The sequence below is a fragment of the Empidonax traillii genome, unplaced genomic scaffold, assembly GCF_003031625.1.
Source record: "Empidonax traillii isolate 1590-97213 ecotype Southwest subspecies unplaced genomic scaffold, ASM303162v1 scaffold718:size422569, whole genome shotgun sequence".
NCBI classification, from domain to species: domain Eukaryota; kingdom Metazoa; phylum Chordata; class Aves; order Passeriformes; family Tyrannidae; genus Empidonax; species Empidonax traillii.
This window is the reverse complement of record NW_020955911.1, coordinates 211,726-231,955: the sequence shown is the minus strand read 5'-3', so window position 1 is coordinate 231,955 and position 20,230 is coordinate 211,726. Positions and strand designations below refer to the sequence as shown.

The 20,230-nt window shown below is 43.6% G+C and overlaps 1 protein-coding gene across 2 annotated transcripts in view; it reads left to right on the top strand.

Moving 5' to 3' along the window:
- Positions 1–20,230, top strand: part of SMURF2 (SMAD specific E3 ubiquitin protein ligase 2) — a 50,366-nt gene that overhangs the window by 19,551 nt on the left and 10,585 nt on the right. Inside the window, exons 2-10 of one of the 2 annotated variants that reach the window (XM_027900340.1) lie at positions 3,598–3,636; positions 5,268–5,376; positions 11,237–11,370; positions 11,505–11,570; positions 14,474–14,558; positions 15,822–15,905; positions 17,338–17,540; positions 17,758–17,842; positions 19,843–20,001. In XM_027900340.1, the coding sequence (XP_027756141.1) occupies positions 3,598–3,636; positions 5,268–5,376; positions 11,237–11,370; positions 11,505–11,570; positions 14,474–14,558; positions 15,822–15,905; positions 17,338–17,540; positions 17,758–17,842; positions 19,843–20,001 (964 nt within the window). Of the gene's footprint in view, positions 1–3,591; positions 3,637–5,267; positions 5,377–11,236; positions 11,371–11,504; positions 11,571–14,473; positions 14,559–15,821; positions 15,906–17,337; positions 17,541–17,757; positions 17,843–19,842; positions 20,002–20,230 lie in introns of both variants that reach the window. The other variant, XM_027900341.1, reaches the window with a different exon arrangement.

The window sequence follows — 20,230 nt, the reverse complement described above, 5'->3', positions numbered from 1 at the left end:
ACATGGGATGGGGGGGTTTCCTACTAAGCCATGTAATTTTAAATATCTTAATTACGTGGTTCCTTCTGTGCTCAATTCCATGGATATTTATGATTACTTTTTATTTTCTTACCCGCCTTCCCCTTACCTTTCACCGGTCGGGTCTCAAATATCCACATTTAAGAATTATTTACTGAAGGTGGCTCAAGCAGTGGTATTTTTTAACACAGAAATTTTAAACTCAGTGCTTTTCTATTGTGACTGGCTGCAGCTGGAGCCCTGAGGTGCTCCTGCCTCAAGCACGATTAAACCTTGTCATTTGTCATAAATCAAGAGACATGATGTTATTGATAATACTCTGCAATAAACATATTTTTTAATATTTACATTAAATAGTAGTAATGTATAACATAGGCTGCCTTCCACAACAACAGCTCGATGACATTAAAAGTTTGATTTTTCTGTAAAAATTATTCCCAAGCGGAAAACAGTTGTAACAAGAGTTCTTCAAAAAGAGCAAGAAGAGTTCAGAAAACGAGAGGAATATTTCTCTTTTCTATAAAACTCACCTTTTGAACATTCATAGTTCCTGTCATTTTTATGTGGATTTCACTAGTTATTCACCCCCCTCTATAATTGCATGTAAATTTTGATTTGGGGACGTTAAATACTTTACACTTACTTGCAGTAGTTAAATAACTTTTCAGTAAACCATTCTTTGTCAGTCACTGGAGTAATAAATCAGAGAAAGGAAACTGGCAAACGTGATTCACTTAATTCCTATTTTTGAGTGTTTTGTAGCAAAGCTGGCGTAGAAGGAGAGTGGGTAGCTTATGATATTGTGCTCTTTTCGAGTTTTCTGCGAGCTGGCCTGAGCAGCGTGTGTTAGAATGAGATCATAAAGCACGATCAAAAGCTATTTAATGTATGTATGGTATGTAAAATCGATGTGCTGTTTGTCTTGGCACGTATCTATTGTTCCTTCACATTGCAATAGTAATGTTCTCCTGTCTGTGGACTACCCAGGAAGTCTGTAATAAACACAAAACATAACTATCCACTGACTCACTGATACTGTGTAATAAATACTTTATCTACAGATGTGTGCTAGAAACCATTAGTGTCATTTGATGAGGCATTTACCACAAAACACTCCCCCCTCTTTTTTTCCCGAGCCACTGGTTCGTGTTCTACTTCCAGTGCAAGTTTAAACAGCTTCACTTCTGGTTCTAAAATAATTTCTAGACAAAGTGCCTTGAAACAGCACTTACAAATAGCAAATAACCCCCTTTGGTGCCCTCGTGCCCCTGGAGGACCCAGCGGTGGCAGATCTGATGATGATGCGGGTTGGGTCCAGAACCATCAGCGTTTTAACTTGGCTTTGTCCGGGGGAATAAATCTCCTGGTGGTTTCTTTCTGGTTTTTGAATCTGGAGCTCAAATGGACCGTGGGGTGGAGGACTCAGAGATAATGAAGTCCCGTGAGTTTTATGAGAGTCATTGCCTGGATAAAGAGGAGGCCCAGGCGGTGACCTGGAGGGAGAGGAAAAAGCTGCAGCGGGAGATGCCGAGGTGCCGGAGCACGGGAGGGTCTGTCAGTGTGGGAGGGGGTCAGTGTGACCGCTGGGAAAAGCCTCAGCTATGGCTCTCGGTCAGCCATAAAACAGAAATCCATAGGAAGCCAAACTTCCTTCGTTTTTATTCTCAAGGAGCTATTCATCAGTTGGTTATCAGAATATTCAGGATAGGTTTAAATGCGGTGTTGAAACTGTTGGAGAAGTGGAGCAGAAACTCCCCACCGGTGGGAAAAGGGTTGTGCAGAAAAAAGGCCTGAGCTAGATTAGAGCTCTGTGTGTGGAGGGAGATTGTTTCATTTCACAAACTGAGCTGGGACCTGGCCTTTCTCACCTCAAATACCTGGCACGGGGGGTGTTGTTAATGGAAGGCTCCTCAGCATCTCTCCTGTTTTGTTAACCTGACAAAGCCAGAGTGGGTTGACATCTGACTTTTCCTTAACTGTGGTTACTGGAGAGGGCAACCTTGAGCCAAAAATATGAGTTTGTTCACTGCTGGCTAATTGCTGGGGGAGCAGTTATTAGTTCTGTGTGCTGTGCATGTGCCTGATCTTATAAAAGTGGGACTCGGCTTAAACTGCACTGGCAGGCTGGCTGTAGTTCTGAAAAGGAGCATTGTAATTAGTTAACCTTGCAATTTGTCTCTCACAAGATTAGTCAAACCTCTTTTGTCTTGGCCATTAGAGAGTCCCAGGAGCACCCTGCATGGCTCACTGTGCTGTAGATGAGTTTTGACTTAACTGTTGGATTTAAAGCCTTCACTTCACCTGACACTTCCCATTACTTGTAATAGTTAGAATTGTGACAGTAATTATATCTTTTTTTAGATAATAATAAAAAAAAAAGCCATTAATACAAGCATGTATTTTCCATGAAGATTTTCACCACTCCATGCAAGGTGGCTGGTGAGCAATAACCTCTTGCAGTTCTTGGGCAGGTGATTCTCAGGCTGAGGATGTTCTTATATAAAACCTTAAGGATCTGCAAAAGCAGTTTTCTAGGTCTGTCTTATTATCTGTTTCTCCAAATACATTTCAGTTGTTCTCCATGGTGTGAATAGAGTGGAATTTAAATTGCTGGACACTTGGAGTGTTCGTGGACTGCTCTGCTTGCTTTCACTCACATCCTGCAAAAGGAATGAGGGAACCAGGAGCCCTTCAGGATCAGTGTGGGGATACCCTGGGGGAGAAAGCAGGGCTGACTCTGGTTTTAGGTGATGTCTGTGGGGTGGGATTATTGGATGCACTTTTCTGTCTTTGCATTTCCTGGCACTGATAAATATTGGCGACCTCATAGGAAAACCATCCCAGGGAAGGGAACATCGAGGAGCCTCCTGCAGAATCAGCTCCAACCAAATATCTCCCCCCCCCTCCCCTGTTTCTAATTTTTTTTTTAAATGCTGGCTGTGGGAATTGGTGCTTTTGCTCAATCCCCAAGAATCCCTTTGTGTTATCAGTAAATATTTTAATGTTTCACGAGGGAATCTTAATATTTCCTGCTTATTAAACCTGTGATAGTAGATAAGCCTTGACCATGTTGCACTTAGTGAGGAGAAGCCTTCATTGTGTACCTTGGCACCTTCATATGAAAGTTGTCCCCTTTGACCTTTTATTTATTTATTTGTTTATTTAAATGTATTCTCGGGGGAGGTTGTTTTCCCCTTGGTGTTTTCCGTTGACAAATTTAAATGTTCCTCCCCTTTTGAAACAAACCAAACAACAAAAAAAGCTTGAAACAATTACCAACTATTACAAATAAAAGATATCTTTGGAACCATCAAAACCCTGGCCTTAGAAGTTAGTCTGCTCCACCCAGATATTTTTCAGGTAAAACCTTTTATTTATTATCGTGCAGGATAACAGAAGAGCCTTTTTCTGACCAGGGAAGCTTTTGCTGGGCTGTAGAACAATGATAAATGATGAAGGAGCACAGTTTTCATTTACAGTCATTTTATTTTGATCAGGATTTTCTGGAGTGCTGGACAGGCGAAGTAACTTTTTCTTTTCAACCAGGAACTTAATGTTGTCTTTCTGTTTCTCTTGCAGTACTGTGTGCAAAAAACCTGGTGAAAAAGGATTTTTTCCGTAAGTAGCTGCTGAAGTTTTATACATTTATTATATATATATTGTATCATACATTTATTTATACATCTATTTATAGGTGGGATAAATATTAGGCAGGTGCTGTAGCCCATTGTTTGCACATGATCACTGTATTAAGATATTTGCAGTGAGGAGGGTTTGAGGGCTTTGATGTTTTCACACTGTTTTATTTCAGGGCTTCTAATTTTGACACTCATCAGATTTTCATAATAATAATTAAAACACTGACACACTCTCTCTGGTTTTATGGGAGTGGGAGACAAATGTACCCACTCAGGCAAATGACATGTTTTTCAATTAGTGTCATATATTTATTAAAATGTTTTTCATGTAAGAACTTTTTGTCAAGCAAACAGATGCGCTTCTTAATTATTAATAATCACCTCATAATACCGACCTACTCTGAAATTATATTTTAATTAATTTTAATAATGTTTTGAGAGAAGTGCTAAGAAGCAGATGAAGGAGGCAGAAAGGAATGTTATTGTCTGTGTCTGCACACACACAGATCACCTGGGAGCAGGAGGAATTCCAAACATCAGACCTGAGCTTTGGAAAGAACTTGGAGAGGGGGATGATTCAGAATTACCCTGTGATTTGTGATATTTCTCTTTGATCTGGATTCTTGTATTGGGTGTTTAACAGTTTAATGATGCCTTGAAAATAAAGCCAAAGCAACTCAAGATCTGAGCTCTGGGATGCTCTTGAGGGCTGACACACAGATCCCAAGGTAGATCCCAGGGTCCTGCTCCTCCCCTTCCCCACATGCCTTCCCTGGCACTTGTCCTGACCAGCTCCACCTGAGTCACCTGAGGAAGTGGGACTGGGACTAAACTGCTCCCCAGCAAATGGGATTGATGTTTCCCCACCTCAGTTCCCCCAGCTGGGTCACTGGGATGAGGAGAGAAAAGGGACAGGACAAGCTGACCTGGGGGCATCAGTGGTGGGACCGTCCTTGGGCTCAGTGGATCCCTGGGTACAATCCATTAGTTGGTTGTGCTGATTCTGGGCTGCTCCTGCTGCTTTTCCATGCCCAGCTGGGCAGTCCAGCTCCATCTTAGCACTGATTTTGGGTGTTCACTGGACAGGTGCAAAGGTGGCAGACAACGAAGCAGAAAGCTTAGCAGGAAACCAAGTGCACCTCAAAAGCAAGAATAACCCGTTAGGGGCAATTTTCTGTAATACCAATATCAGCCAGAATCACAGTCGTGATTAATCTTAAACATAGGAACAATGTAAATCTGTTTTCTCTGCCTTTGGCTGACTTCTTTGTATACTGAGAGTTTACTCAGCCCTGAATTAGGAAGATTTAAGGTGTCCAGGGGTTTTTTTCCCCAGTGTGTTTGACTCAGACAACTTCTTCTTGGTCCATATCAGTGAGATAATTTTCTAATTTACCATTCCCTGTGCTTAACATGTCGTGTCGTTCCCATTCACTAAATACGCTGCTCATTTACGAATAGAAGGCAACTGGAAATAGGAGATTAAAAAGTGAATTCCCTGTGCAATGATGCAGGGCTTCAGAGCATCCTGAGCCATTTGCCAGGTTTGTTTTTTTATTTCTTATTTGCCAGGTTTGTTTTTTTATTTCTTATTTCTTCTCCTCCCCTCAGGACTCCCCGATCCCTTTGCCAAGGTTGTGGTGGACGGCTCTGGCCAATGCCATTCTACAGATACTGTGAAGAATACACTTGATCCCAAGTGGAATCAGCATTATGACCTGTAGGTGGTAACAGTGATAACCAAAGGTTTGAAGTGAAATCCTCCAAAGCACCCAGACGCTGTCAGGTGTTCTCACTGTTCTGTGTCTCTGGGAAGGATCTCAGCTTTCATTAGTCGGAGTGAAAAATACGTGTATCAAAATTGCACTTTCTCATTTCAAAATCTGAGCCCTGCCTGTGTTTTCGTGGTGGTGATTTCTGCAGCTTGCCTTACATGTACCACAGCCTTATTTTATTGTAATCTTTTCATGTTAACACTTGTGTAAAACGAAGCAAATAATTGACAATATTTCCCTCTTCTCCTGATGCTGGTTTTGTCTGTTGTGGTGCTGCAGTGTCTCTTTCTCTGTGTATCACTTTCCTCTTCTGTCTTTTTCTGTCCCAAATGTTCTCCCCACCAGGAGTTGCTGTTCCCATCACTTGAGCACCTTTGGGTGCTTTTGAGCAGTATGATCAGCATGGCACATACATGTCATGGTTTTCCTCTGTCTTCCTAAAGCACAGACTATTCTGTATAATACCAGTTATTAAAGCTGCTATTTTTATGTAGGTCTCTTGGTGTTTGTGGATGCTTTATTTTCCCTGTCTTTTAGTCTTTTATTCTTTATCTTTTTTTTTTCTTGGGGAACTGTTTTAATTCATTTAATTCATTATATTCTCCTGTTCTGATCTCTGACTTTATTCCCCTGGCTCCATTCCCTATCCTGTGTTATTAAAAACTCTTTGAGCATTATTTCTGGGAGCTTTGGCCATCACCAAACCTGCAGCAGATCAATTATTTGGGCACAGAGAATTTCTTGTCCCCTCCTTTTCCAGGTGAGGAAAAGCAGCTGGGTGGGTGTGTCAGCAGAATGTGGAAGGCCTGGATTAAAGTCATGTCTTGCTCTACTCTTTATTTGAATATCCAAGACTAAATCATTGTTCATAATGTGCAGGATACAGAGCATTTTCATTACTGCTTAATAAAATATCATGGCAGTTTAGTGAAATAATAGAATTGCAGTTTTATTATCCAAACCCAGTCCAGGTTTTGGTTCTGCATGTGAGACTGTAATTCGTGTTCATCAGAAAAATGGATATAAAACAAGTTTTAAGCTCGTGGAGAAGGAATAGATCTTTATATTTCAAAAAATTCTAAGTTAATTTGATTTTTTTTAAATGTTATTAAACTTATCAAGTGGATTGTAAGGGATGCTCAGTGGGTGAGTGATTTGATTCCCTTCTGGAGAAACTGAGGAGCAGAGGACGTGGGAAATGAGGGAGGATGCTGATATGCAACCCGAGTAATGGGAAAAAAAATAGTCAAATCTTTAGGAAAAAAATCCTTTCTGGTTATGATCTTTAAGGAAGGCTGAACAGAAGGTGTTTTTAGGTTGTTTTATAGAGCAGGCCATGGTTGTATCTGGATCCTGTAGCTGTCCCAGCGTTTTTATTTTTTTGTGGGTGGTGGTTTTTTTATTATTTTCTTATTTGGGGAAGAACATCCCTTAAAAATCAGATTTTGTTTAATTAGTGTATTATTTCCAAAATAAATTAGCTTGCCATGGAGGGAAAACTACTTTGTTTGACTCTGGCTGTGGAATTCCCTGGTGACAGAAATATATCCAGCATTTCTAATCCAGAGTAAAAGTTATGTCAGGCCTTGCAATTTGAAAATAATCTTTTTCCTTTCCAAATTTTCCTTATAATCATTTAACCCTTTTTATAGTCTTGCCTGTTATTCCAATTAAATCAGCAGTAAAAGTTTAGATCTCTTTGGTACAACAATTCACTGCCTGGCTTCTGTCTTAACGTACCTTTTAGTGTGATATACCCAGTGTAAGGGCTCAGCTTCTCATCTGCACCAGATATCAAGATAATTAACCTTTATTTTAAGGAGAAACAAAGGAAAAGTAACCATCCTACTGCAGAGCACCTCGTGGCACTACAGGACTTAAATCTTTCTGGTTATTCTTGAAAATAACAGGGATTTTAAATGTCTTTAACGTTTTCCCTCACGACACAGCATTGCATGGGAACACCACAGTCTGTGCCACTGTGTTGGGCTGATTGAAGTGTCCCCAGCCTGGAATTTTCAGCAGGTTAACATGCTGCTAATTAACAGTCTCATCCGTCAGGGGGTGGCAGATGCAAGTGGCACGGTCAGGTGGAGCTGTTGGGATGAGTTTGTGCAATAATGTCTGAGTCAAGTTGCTAATTCCCGTGGAATTTTGGGACTTGCTAACCTGACTCAGCAGAATAAACGTTCTGTTGTATCAGAATTTTTTTAAAAACACTTCTGCAGTGTTGTAAAGAGCAAAAAAAAGGGTCGGTTTTTGCCTGACGTGGTTCTTAATTCAGATCTTGGTGTGAAAGGAAGTGGTTGGATGAGCTGCTGGGATTCTCCAGCCTTGTTGGGGGGGTGTGTGTGTGGAGGGGGAGAATCTGGGAGGCTTTCCAGGAAGAAATTGCCAAATAGTGGCTGTCTGGATGCAGTTTATTGTCAGTAGAGTGCCATGCTTGCCCTGGATGAATTCCCCTTCCCTTTTTTCAGTCCTGTTTGTGTTTTCCCTGTTGTGTTCAGGCCTTTCCTCAAAGCTTTGGAATAACCAGGTTCTTGCATTCAGAGCTAAACTACCTAAACCAGCAGGTCAGAACCTGAACAAATGCCCTTTTTCTCTTCCTTCCCCTGCTGTTCAGTGATCTCTCCTACAGCCTTCCCAGCTCACCACATCATGTATTTACCTCTAAAAGGTGTCTGTGCCATGATCACCAAAACCAAGTCCTGCTCCCATCTCTCCTCTGTGCCCTTCAAACCCTCACCCCCAGGCTCCAGCATGGACTTGTTGCTCTCCTTTGTGATACCTCTCAGGTGTAACCTCACCCAACTTTCACTTCTATCTCCTCCTCTTCCCAAAATCCCCTCACTGCAGGTTCTGGTGCTCTCTGGTGCCTTCACACCCTCGGGCTGTTGTGCTGCCCTGGCACAATTGCTTTTTTCCCCCTCCAGTTTTCCAACTTTGCCTGGTTATTGCTAATGATCCTGGATTTTCTCAGGGAGAGGAGGCAACAGCTCCTGGATTAGACTCCCAAAGAGCCACCAAACAGCTCCAAGTGCAGCAGCTTTGCCTTCTGCTCCTGCCTAAGCCACAGGTTCTCCTGTGCCCATCCCAGAGCTCCAACACCCTCCAGCTGCTGCCAGAGATGAGGGGGAGGGAAAAGAGAAGAGGAAAAATTGGGATGGATTAGAAATAGGGAAATCCTGGCTTCCAGCTCCGAGTTCGTACCTGTTGATGGGGCATTTTTCTCTCTTTCTGGAGAAACATTTTTTAAAAGGTTTCCAGGATGACATGTGCTTGATATTTCCCTTTTAGAAATGTGAGTGCCAAGAGCAGGGAAATTGAAATTTCTTACCCAGAGCCCTAATTTTACAGATTCAGAAAATAGGGAACTTAGCAAAATGCCAATGGAAATTAAATTTCTGTGTTTCCACTTCATTAATACTAATCCTGTTATCTCTGTTGAAGCACTAAAGCTGTGAAATAGAAATTGCTGATAGGGCAGAGGGGAAAAAAAAGGAAAATAAGCTCCAAAAACTTTAATTATGAGGAGGAAGAGAGAGTCATCCAACAGAATTGGGGGGTGTTTTTTGTTTCTGGTTTGGTTCGTTGCACTTTTATTTTTTTGGAACATTCTTTTTTAATCAAAAATCAAATTCCTAGCTGAGGCTTTTATGTTGGAACTTTATTGCCAGATGATGTAAAACAAATGTAACTCTACCCACCAAACGAATTGGAAATGTCAGCTTGTCCTACCGTCGCTCTCTAAATGCAACCAGGGGTTTTCATGCCTGAAATTATGCAGAAATGTAGATTATTTTGCTATAAAGCCAACTAGAAGTTACTTAACTATTTCTCTTCTTCCTTTATATATATATATATATATAAGCCATTTTTATTTGGAAAACACAGCTTGTGTCGCTTATTTCCTTTTAAATCTGTGAACCAGCCAGGTTTTGGGATGCAAAAATCAGAGCAGGTTGTAGCAGGATGTGGAATCCTCACCTGCTTGGTGTGGATGGCAATTCCCTGCATCCCAGCCCAGGGAACCTCACCCTGAAAGGGGAATTCTTGGGAACTGTGTTGTATATTCAGCTGTTCTACGTGTTATTCAAAGTGCTCTTGTTATGAAATTGTGTTTAACCCTCTACCTTTGACTTTCTTAAAGCAACAAGGAAAACTGGAAAATTCGAGACAGGTCATGATAAGTCTCTGTTTTTTTTAAAGTGCACCTGATTTGTTCTCATAAGACTTTATTTTAAGTACATAAAACATTGTAGACTGCGACTGTGCACGTGAATCCCCATCCTCATCTCGTTTCTTTACGCAAAATTGGCATTGTCAAGGTTGTGAGGCCAAAAATCTGACCTATATTGTGCAATCAGTTCACTATTCAAAAAACTTGGTTTTTTTTTTTTTAATATGAAGTTTGTGTTTTGCTTGTTTGTTTTTTTTTTTTTTTGTTATTGTGGTTGTTTAAACGTGCAGGGGTTGTTTGAAACCTTCAGGCTTTTCTGTCTCCTTGGGTCAGTTCGTCTCTGCAGGTGGGGGGAAAAAATGGAGTTGGAAAAGGGAAAATGGGAGAAGCGTTAACCTGGTCACAGCTGGAATTTTAAAGCCACGACAGTTAGCTCAATGATTTGGTTTGCCAACCTTGACAGTATCATTTCTGTCTTTCTGGAAATGTTAAGATGCTTTCAAGCCAATAAAGCCACAGTCAATGGGGAGGTGTATTTAGACATGGGTTGAGTGAGTTTGATCGCTTTTCATCCGAAAACAAACAAACAAAAATAAGCACTTGGAACTAAAGTAAGGCCAGAATTTGTGGTCTGGGAAGGGAGAACTACAAGCAGTTCTTGGGATCTAAGCCATAGTTACAAATTCATTTCCCTCAACTTGAAACAACTCTAATAATTCGGTATTGGCAATTGCTGATTTATCTGGAGTGTTTTGAAATTGTCCTCTGGAAGTTTTGAAAACAAAAAACTCACGGCGTAATTGCCTCTGAAGAACAAAAGCTTCAAACAACAACAACAAAAAAGCACAAATAAACCAGCCTGCAGTGTCCAGGTTTTTCCCAGGCCGGTGGGATGCAGGGCCAGGTTTTGCCGTGGGAATGCTGCGAGGAGTCAGCCCCACATGAGCAGGGGCGAGGGGGAAACGTGGCACATCTCAGCTAAAACCTTTTGGCGTGCTCCTGGTGGGTGATGCATGTCACCAGCATGCATTACTCCTGGTAAATCAGCCCCCCAGCACTCTGCAGGTGGCTGCAGATGTGGCCCCGGTGGGGGTGTGGGTACCGGGAAGGGCTCTGAGCGAGGGCGATGCTTTCCTGGGGGTTGGAGGAGCAGCTGCAGGGGGATGCTGAGCTGCTGTGCCGGTGTTTGGGCTGCTGTCCCTGCTCCCCCTGCTCCCAGACCCCGCTGCCAGCAGCATTCCATCACCCCCTGTGGCCGGGCTGAGCAGGGGCATGAGGCTGAGCATGTTTGTGGCTGCTTGGAGAGCTGTGGCAGGGCCAGCCCTCAACCTGCTGTGTCGCTGTTTTATCCGGATTTCCCGGACTTTGGGTGACCTGAACGCCTCCTGCCAGAGCCAGGCTTTCAGTCTGTATTCCAGGGAGCTCCTTCATGAGACATGCTTCCATCAGAGTATGGGGTGTACATCTTAACCTGCAGATGACTCGCTCTCTCTTGCCCTGTGTGACATTTGGAATGGAGTGGTTGATAATTTCCCCCCCTCCCCAAGCCCCCAAGGTGATTTCTGGAGCATTGCCCAAATATCCAGTGAATGCCATTCACAGGGCTGTTTGTCCCCGTTTTTCAGGTACATTGGGAAGTCGGATTCAATAACAATCAGTGTGTGGAATCACAAGAAAATCCATAAAAAGCAGGGAGCTGGTTTTCTGGGCTGTGTGAGGCTTCTCTCAAACGCCATCAACCGCCTCAAAGATACTGGTTGTAAGTAAGCTGAGGACTCGTTTCTTCTCTCTCCCACCAAACTTGCATGTACAGACTGTGACAGTTAATGGGGTTTTTGATGGGTTTTATGCTTTGGTAGCTCGTGATTTACACTTTGTGTCCCCCTTTTGTAGATCAGAGGTTGGATCTGTGCAAGCTTGGGCCAAATGACAACGATACTGTCAGAGGACAGATAGTAGGTAAGTAAAGGTTTTTATCTTTTAATAGAGGTCATTTTTCTGTGTTGAATTCTTCAGTGTCTACTGCCAGAGCCATTTGGAAGTATGGATGAAGAGAATTTAAAAAAAAAAAAAAAAAGGCACAAAATCCAAACCAAAATGCTCAAACCACACCAAAAAAAACCCACAAACAACCAACAAAACAAAACACCAAACCAAAAATATTATAAGAAGTGTTGGGGCAAATAAGACCATAGATAATAAAAAAAACTATTTCAAGTTTTTAATTTCACTGTAAAGAATGGGGACAGTTTGAGCCTGAACTCCCCGTGGAAAACTGACTGCAAAAATCCTTGGCCACTGAGAGCTCCAGCAAAGCTGAGCTGCTTGGAAAACGGTGAAGCATCTTGCTGTGACAGGAGGGAATTGCTGTCTGGGGTGACTTGGTCAATTCATCTCGTGTTTTCACGGCTTATTAACAAGTCTGTCACCAACCTCAGTAGCCGGGCTTTGTCATTGTGTGAATCATAACTTAAAAATTGGAAAGAAGGTGGCAAATTGGAAAACAAATATCCACAAAAAACTTCATAAACGTTCTGGTGCATTCTCAGTTCCTTGTGAAGTGTTTTTAATGGGCCACTGAAGTCAAAAGTTGGTCAGGGTAAGGAAGGTCTTTATTTTTATAAAGCAGAGTGTTAATGAGAATATTTGGACGTGGGGCAAAGTCAATTTTCATGCACAGCATTAAGATAAGAGTGTGGTGGCACAGGAGAGTGAAATGCTGGTAGAAGTGTGGGATTGTCAGTGCACTGCTGACACTTCAGGCTGTTCTGGAGTGTTAATTTTCCACGTGAGCTTGCACAGAAGGGTGAAGGATAAACCAGCCTCTCCTGTAGGGTGTGTTATGTTGTGGGTTTGGTTTGCTTTTTGGGTTTGCTCCAGTGTTCTGGTCCCCTGAGCATCGGGGGTGGATGGGGGAGGTTCTGTTTGGGGGGGTTGCTTTTGAAAGGGGGCTGAGCCCAGCTGACAGGAGAGCTGGCCCAGGCTGTGCTGGGAGCAGGGACTGTGCTCCCGTGCTGCCCTCCAGAGTATGGAACACACAGCCTGGCCATCAGCGCTGGGAAATGCTGGCATTCTGCACAGGAAAGGAAAAAACCAACCCAGAAACCCCACCCCAAAGCTGAAAGGGCTCAAGGCTGCTGGGATGGCAGATGGGAAGCCTGGGGCAAAGCTGTTGCAGTGAGAAATGGCCAAGAGACTTGAGAGAGGACTGGGGAGAGAGGACTGGGGAGAGAGGACTGGTGACAGAACTAATCAGCACTGTGGGCATGGACTGGACTGACAGGTTGGCTTAACCTGCTGTGCCCACAGAAGGTGGTGTGGCCAGAGCAGCACTGGCTCTGTGGGGATCCCTGAGCAGCAGGAGCTGCTGGATCAGGCACTGAACCCAGAAAAAAGCACCTTGTGGGGTTACAGCAGAGACCCAGAGCCAAGGTGTGTGTTCTGCTTCCTGCTGTTCTCATCAGGAAGGTCAGCTTTGCTCAGTCATGGCTCTGTTTTAATTTAATGCATCCTTGGGAAGATTCCAGGGACTCCTGTCTTGTTTTATTTAAGTTGTCGTTATTAATCTTCTTATATTTTAATCTTTCTTCATGAATGCAGTTTTGTGGAATGGGTGAATGAGCCTGAGTAAAACTAGATAATTCCACTGCAGTGGTTAGATGGGGGAGAAATCCAGGTTAAAAATAAGTAAGAAAGTAGAATGAGTTGTAAATAATACTCTCAGTTCTTCAAAGGATAAACTGTCTTAAATTAAGAGACTGTGCAAGATTTGAAAACAATACTGAAATGTAATTGATACCTTCAGCAGATGATAACCTTGCAAATCAAGTGCTTGCCTACATGCAGCTATCTGAACCTGTAATATGTGGGGTTCTTGCAGAATAAATACATCTCCAGTTTTTGAAGCTTTGTGATCCTGCCCAAAGTTTGGTTTCATCCAGGTTAAGGTCATTTCACTGCATTTGTAAGTAGGACTTGAAGACAGTTGTCCAGAGTTAGTGCCACCTCAAGAAATGTGGGCCACAGCACGTCTTGAGCTTTGTAAGCAATTGTTTTATTGTTAAAGGCATAACAAAACATCAGAAAAACACACCCCAACCCCGCAGGAACACCAGTGTCATAAATTATCAGATTGGACACTTGCAAATTGTGATATTGGGAACAAAGGCAGCCTTAAAAAAAAAAAAATTAAAAAATAAATCTTTGTTTTCATAATTGCAGTACAAAAGCTTCAGGCATAAATATCCATTACAATGAATCATGTTAAAAAAAAATAAAAATTAAATCGAAACCCAAGTGAAGCAGTTTTGCTGAGGGCAGTCAGGGCTTTTCAGGGTGCTTTGTGTGGGTTGCATTTGACTTCTTACCGCTGGTGTTAGAAATAATAAAGCAGACATGCAGTGCTTCCAGCAGTTAAATTTTGCCTGGGTTCTGTGTTTGCGTGGACGTGGCACACAAAACACGTAAGAAGGAGTCAAAACCAGAGAGAATTCCTTATTTTAGCAGTTCTCCTGTTGGCCCTGAAGCCCCTCCTGCCACCACTCAAAAGTGTCAGAGTCCACCTCTTATGGAGAAAACTTAATGACAGCTTCACATTTCACTTCTTTTTCTGCCCTAACTTCCACTGATAGTCTTTCATTTTTAATTTTCTAACTTTATTTTTTGAAGGGAGACGTGTGTTCTCGTACATGGAATTCTCTCCTCTGTTTGTCTGACCATCTTTGATGTGTGAGAAGGAAGAAACCGTCCAGAGCGTGGCTCAGCTTAGTCCTCCCAAGTCCTACCAATCCTCTTTCAAATGTGACTGTGTCATTTGGCATTCAGATGCCATCATTTTAATAATTCTTTTATTCTCTTAACAGTGAGTCTCCAGTCCAGGGACCGGATAGGCACTGGGGGACAAGTCGTGGATTGCAGTCGGTTGTTCGACAACGATTTGCCAGATGGGTAAGCAGGGATGTGAACACAAATACAGCTCATCCAGCACACCTCTGCACTAAAGGAGAAGGCAGTGTGCAAATAAATCACTTTATTTTTATTCTTGCCCCGGGAGTTGTGCAGTTTTGCAGTTTTTAGCAGGGGCTAAGCCAGCTGGGACACACACAGGAGTTGTCAGTGAATGGGGACGTGGCTCATGTGAACAAATGCACTGAAAAACGCACTCAGAGAACATGGCTTTCAAGTTCTAAAATTGAGAAATTAATGTAATGTTAGATCCCAGGCAGCAGATTGGCTCATCCATGTAGCAGTTTCGTAGCAGTCACAGGGCCTGGCTGCCTTCTGTTTATCAGATATACACTGTGATAAACGTGGGTCACAGCTTATTCCGTGGGGATCACAGTGAAGAAAACATGATCAGGAAAGGTCTACACTCAGCCTGAGTTCTCACTGCATTTACCTGCTCAAGGCTGGGTTTGGGGTTCTGGTTTGTCCCTGGGACAGTTAATGACATCATTGTCACCTAAAACAGTTTGGAGGACGCAGGGAAATGCTCTGGTTTAGGTTCTGGTGCTGTCAGCAGCTTCTTCAGAGCAAACACAGGCCTTCTGAATGGGATTCTTGGCAGGTAAAGACAGGAGAAAGCGAGGTTTCAGATGATGAATTTTGAAATGCAGATTAGCATCTGAGCCCTAAACAGCATTCTTTTGTTAATTTGGAGTCCAGATAAGTCAAAAACATTTTTGAAAATGCTTCCAAATCTTCACTTCAAAACGTTCCTTCCATAAATATCGCTCACTGAATCGTGTGACTGCAAAGCTTCCCGTCCAGTCTCGTGTGTTTTGGAGTGCCAAATTAATAATAATTAAAAAGTCACAGTACTTGAAGGTGACTTTTTAATGAAAGCGAGTGGTGCATGAAGATGCCGTGAAAACACTTGTTGGAGTCAGCGGTCAGGACAACTTCAATGCATTATTAATAAACGTGCTGGTTTCAAGAAGTTCCTTTATGTGGCTGTTTGGATTTAGTTAGAACTCAAGCAGCTATGGAACATGAAGGTGTGATGTTGTTAATGATGTGCCTGGGTCCGAGGGGAGAACAGTTCAATCATTTCGGAGTTCAGCTTTCGGTTGTTTCCTGTTACCTCCTTCAGCCACCGTGATTCGGAACAGTGCAGGTCTTCCTGAGCTGGCATTTCTGTTGGAAACATTTTGTGCCCTGGTTTCCTGGAAATGCCACTCACTGCCTTATCTCCCCGTGGCTGGAATGCAGGTGGGAGGAGCGCAGAACTGCCTCTGGAAGGATCCAGTACTTAAATCACATCACGCGGACGACGCAGTGGGAGCGACCGACACGGTGAGCGATTCTTGGGGACACTGAGGATGGGGTGAGTTTTGCTGCTGAGCACTAGAGTGACTCCAGGGGTTATTGGCCATTCCTCCAGGTCGCTCTACACGAGGTTATGCTTTCCTCCTTTAGCATCTTACTCCTTCAGTCTGCCTAATAATTTAACTCACAAGATCATTCTGAATTGATTTTCTTTCATTTTGGTTTTCTTGAAGAAATGAGATCATTTCTGAGTAGCTGTGAGACATTGCCTGTGTCCACGCCATGACCGTGTAATCCAGAACAGTTAGAGCTGATCCAAACAGAGCATGTTTGAAAACCATTTCAGTCACCTTTTCTGGTAGCTGTAGATGTGTTTTGCGAAGCTGTTCCTCAAACCACTTCTGCTGTTCCCTGAATTGCAGGCAGTGTCATTGCAGATTTTGCAGACTCTCTGTTGCCTGCAGAGTGTCTTTTCCATTCTCGATATTATTCTGGAATCTGCATGGATATATTTGACTTAAAATAATCTGTACTGTTAACACTGCCAGCTCTCATGCAGTTTTGGAGTGAAGGGATTGAACAGCTTTTTAATTTATCTATTTTTATTTTTCCTGGTATGTTAAAATACCTATTCTAAGCTCCAAACACATTTACAGTAGAAAAACAAATATAAAATATGTAATTTGTTTTGGGGATTTCAAGTGACCTTGTCAATCATCCTTTAACCCATTTTAAATCCTTTTGGGAGCAGCATTGAGAGATGAAATTACACAGGTCGATGTTTTCCTCTTGCAGCTGAGCTCTCAAGAGCAACAGCTTTTTCTCTTGCCTAGCCCTTTTTCAGCATCCTCTTCTAATAACCTTCCTTAAAAACTAGAAGGAATAACAAGGCCTGGTCACTTCCTGAGCCACGTGAAGGCAGGGTGAGAGAGTTTGGGGGTGAAGAGGAGACTGAGGGGAGACCTCAGTGCAGTTACAGCTTGTGGTGAGGGAAAAGGAGGGGCAGGACTGAGCCCTGCTCTGGGGGGACAGGGACAGCCCCCAGGGAATGGCCTGAAATTGTGTCAGGGCAGGTTTAGGTTGGATCTCAGGACAAGGTTCTTCCCCCAGAGGGTGGTTGGCACTGACCAGGCTCCCCAGGGCAGTGGGCGCAGCCCCAAGGCTGCCAGAGCTGCAGGAGGGTTTGGATGATCCTCTGGGGCACAGGGGGGGACTCTTGGGGACGGGCCTGTGCAGGGCCAGGAGTTGGACTGGATGGTCCTTGGGGGTCCTTCCAACCCAGCACATTGTGTGACTCTCAGTGATTCCTCTGTGGGCCCAGACCAGCAGCTTTGCTCCGTCAGGGTGTCCTGCTCGGCACGGCAGCGGCTCCCTCAGAGCATTCCCGAGAAACCCCGAGGTGCAGGGGGCGTCCCATGGCCCGCATCCAGTCAGGGTGCCGTGTTCCCCTCTTCCCCAGGCCGGCATCCGAGTACTCCAGCCCGGGCAGGCCACTGAGCTGCTTTGTGGACGAGAACACTCCGATCACGGGCACCAACGGCGCGAGCTGCGGGCAGGCGTCAGACCCCCGGCTGGCAGAGAGGAGAGTCCGCTCCCAGAGGCACAGGAACTACATGAGCAGGACACACTTGCACACTCCTCCTGATCTACCTGAAGGATATGGTATGAAAATCAGAATTCTTTATTGGGAGGGGTCTGCAGAAAACTGGAAAAATGGGTTGTGTCTTCTCCTTGTACGTGAGATCGTTTTGATTCCTTGGATTGGGGAAATTGGTCTTTGTGAGTTTTCATGTTGCATCTTTTGTTCTTATTGATGAATTCATTAGTTTTCATGTTGCATTTTTGTTCTTACTTTTCTTACTTTGTGTTGACTTGACAGAACAAAGGACGACTCAGCAAGGCCAGGTTTATTTTCTGCATACTCAGACTGGTGTCAGCACGTGGCACGATCCAAGAGTACCCAGGTAAGAAATAATGGAAGTACCCCAAAGGTTTCAAATAAAAATCATTTAAGTATTGCTCTCATCTGTCTAATATTATATTTCTGATTCTTGGCCCTTAACATAGTATTTTAACAAGTCATTCATCTAAATCAATTAGTGTCTCTTCCTCGGTTCTTCAAGTTGTTGTTTTAATGCAGAGAGGGAAAATCAAAAAATAAATTACAGTGGTGTTTTGAAAGCAGGTAGAGTTCACTGATTCTGCATATTGATTCCAAATCCAGTAATGAAACAAAAAGTAGAAACTGAGAACTTCCAAAAATTTAGATTTATCAAGATACTTCAGTGAAATCTGGGTTGGATTGAAACAGTCAAACTGCTCTTCCTGTTGCAGCTCTCCCAACACTTGGGAGAAGATAATTACGAAGTCTTTTTGATTGATTGTCCTTATTTACATGATACACATGTACACATTGGTCATGATTGTACATGTGATTATTTCTCATGTTTGAAAGGATAATAGTGGAAATTGTTGATAGTTCCTGATTGTTCTTTAAATAACCAAGAAATCCTGCTGAAAACACTTGGCTCTCAAAGCCTGTGGATGGTGGTGTGAGATGTGTGTGGTTTGAAACTGGCAGCCAGTGCTGGCATTTGTGAGAACTGCAGGGACTTTGACAGTTGCTGAAATGGGAAATGGGGTGTCCCAGGAAGGCTGAGATGCCTCATGACCACAACTTCCTTGTGTTTGGAATTGTTCTTTTGTCACTGTGTGTGTGTTACAAGGTTATCCCTTGCTTTGATGTGCAGACCTGAGGCTGCAGCTGGGCCTTAGGAAGCCCGTGACTTGTGTATTATCCAAAACCAGGCCCTGACAAAAACTGCTGGAAGATGTAATCCCCAAGTTTGGGGTGTGATAGTTGTGTGTGCAGCCTGAGTGAGCTCTGCCCCGAGGTGTGGCAGCACAAACTGCGTGAGTGTGTCTGAGAACAAAATTTGGCTGTTGGCGTGGGGGTGGAATTGATGTCATTTCTGAGGAATATTGTGTTTTTATGCTGATAGCCACAATCATGTAGTCAACAAAAGTGAGCCCCCTGGTCCAGCAGCAGTGTGTTTATGGGGAATGGCAGCAGGAGTTCAATCCCAGAGCCTCCTGTTTCCATCAGTGGCTCCTCAGTCCCTGGAATCCCTGCAGGTGGCACCTTTTTAGCCATTCTGTCCCTTGGCTCTTTCCTCCCTCAACTCCCAGGACTCTGGGAGAGCTGAACCTTTGGAAAGAGCTGCCCTGGACAGCGTGAGGGACCCGAGGTGTGAATTATGTCCGTGAATAATTTTTGGAGACCGGTGTTTGTTTTCAGTGAAGCTCTGGAATGGATCTGCATCTTCCTAATTTCAGCAGAATGTTTCTTGAGGCCTGCTGAGCCACCTCTGCATTGCCTGGGGCAGAGCTGAGTCATTGCTCAGATGATACTTGATTTGAAATACTTTGTTAGAGAGCTCTTTGCTTCCCACCAGCACTTGGGGCTTGGGGGCAAAATTGCCAGCGCCACAGACACCCATCCCATGTGGAATTCTTCGTGGAAACTGGAACTCTACAGAAATACAGTTTTGTTTCGTAGGAGTTTTTATTACAAAGTGTGATTCACAGTTCCTTACGTGACTAATGGTTGTTTTAAATTGCTTTCTGTCAGGACCGGTGCAGAAGTGCAATTCCATCTTGACAAATGTGGCAGTGGCCTTTATTTTTGTTCGAGGGCTGTATTAATTTCACAGCTGAAGCTGGTTTGTAAAAAAGAGGGTTATTCGATAAGGACTTTCTTTTCCCCCACGGCATGTGCTCTGGGGTGTGTGTTTGTGCTGTGGTGGGCTTGCACCTTGGGAGCAGAGATTCCAGCTGAACAGCTCAAGTTTCTGAAACAATACATTTTCTCAGACTTCACGGAATTGTTCTGTCGCGTTTACGCTCGCTGGGCTGGGAGGCCAATTTGCTGAGGTATTTTTTCATTTTCTGTTTGTTTTCCCAGGGATCTTAGCAACATCAATTGTGAGGAGCTTGGGCCGCTGCCTCCTGGATGGGAGATCCGAAACACGGCCACGGGCAGGGTTTATTTTGTTGACCATAACAACAGGACGACGCAGTTCACAGACCCGCGGCTCTCCGCGAACCTGCACTTGGTCCTAAAGTGAGTGTCGAGCCCGAAGCTGGGTCTGAAATCTCTGGCACGAGTTGAGTGCACAGAGGGAAGGAGAATTCATTCATTTAGGGCGATTTAAGGAGTGTTCGCAAAGACCAGTTTGGTTGCTCTTGAAAATAAACTCCAAGGAGCGTTTAGGCAGGAATGTGGCCGGTGGGATGCAGAGGGGGAGGGAAGCGAGTGCTGGCCGGTTGGAAACCTTGGCCCGTGGACTTTT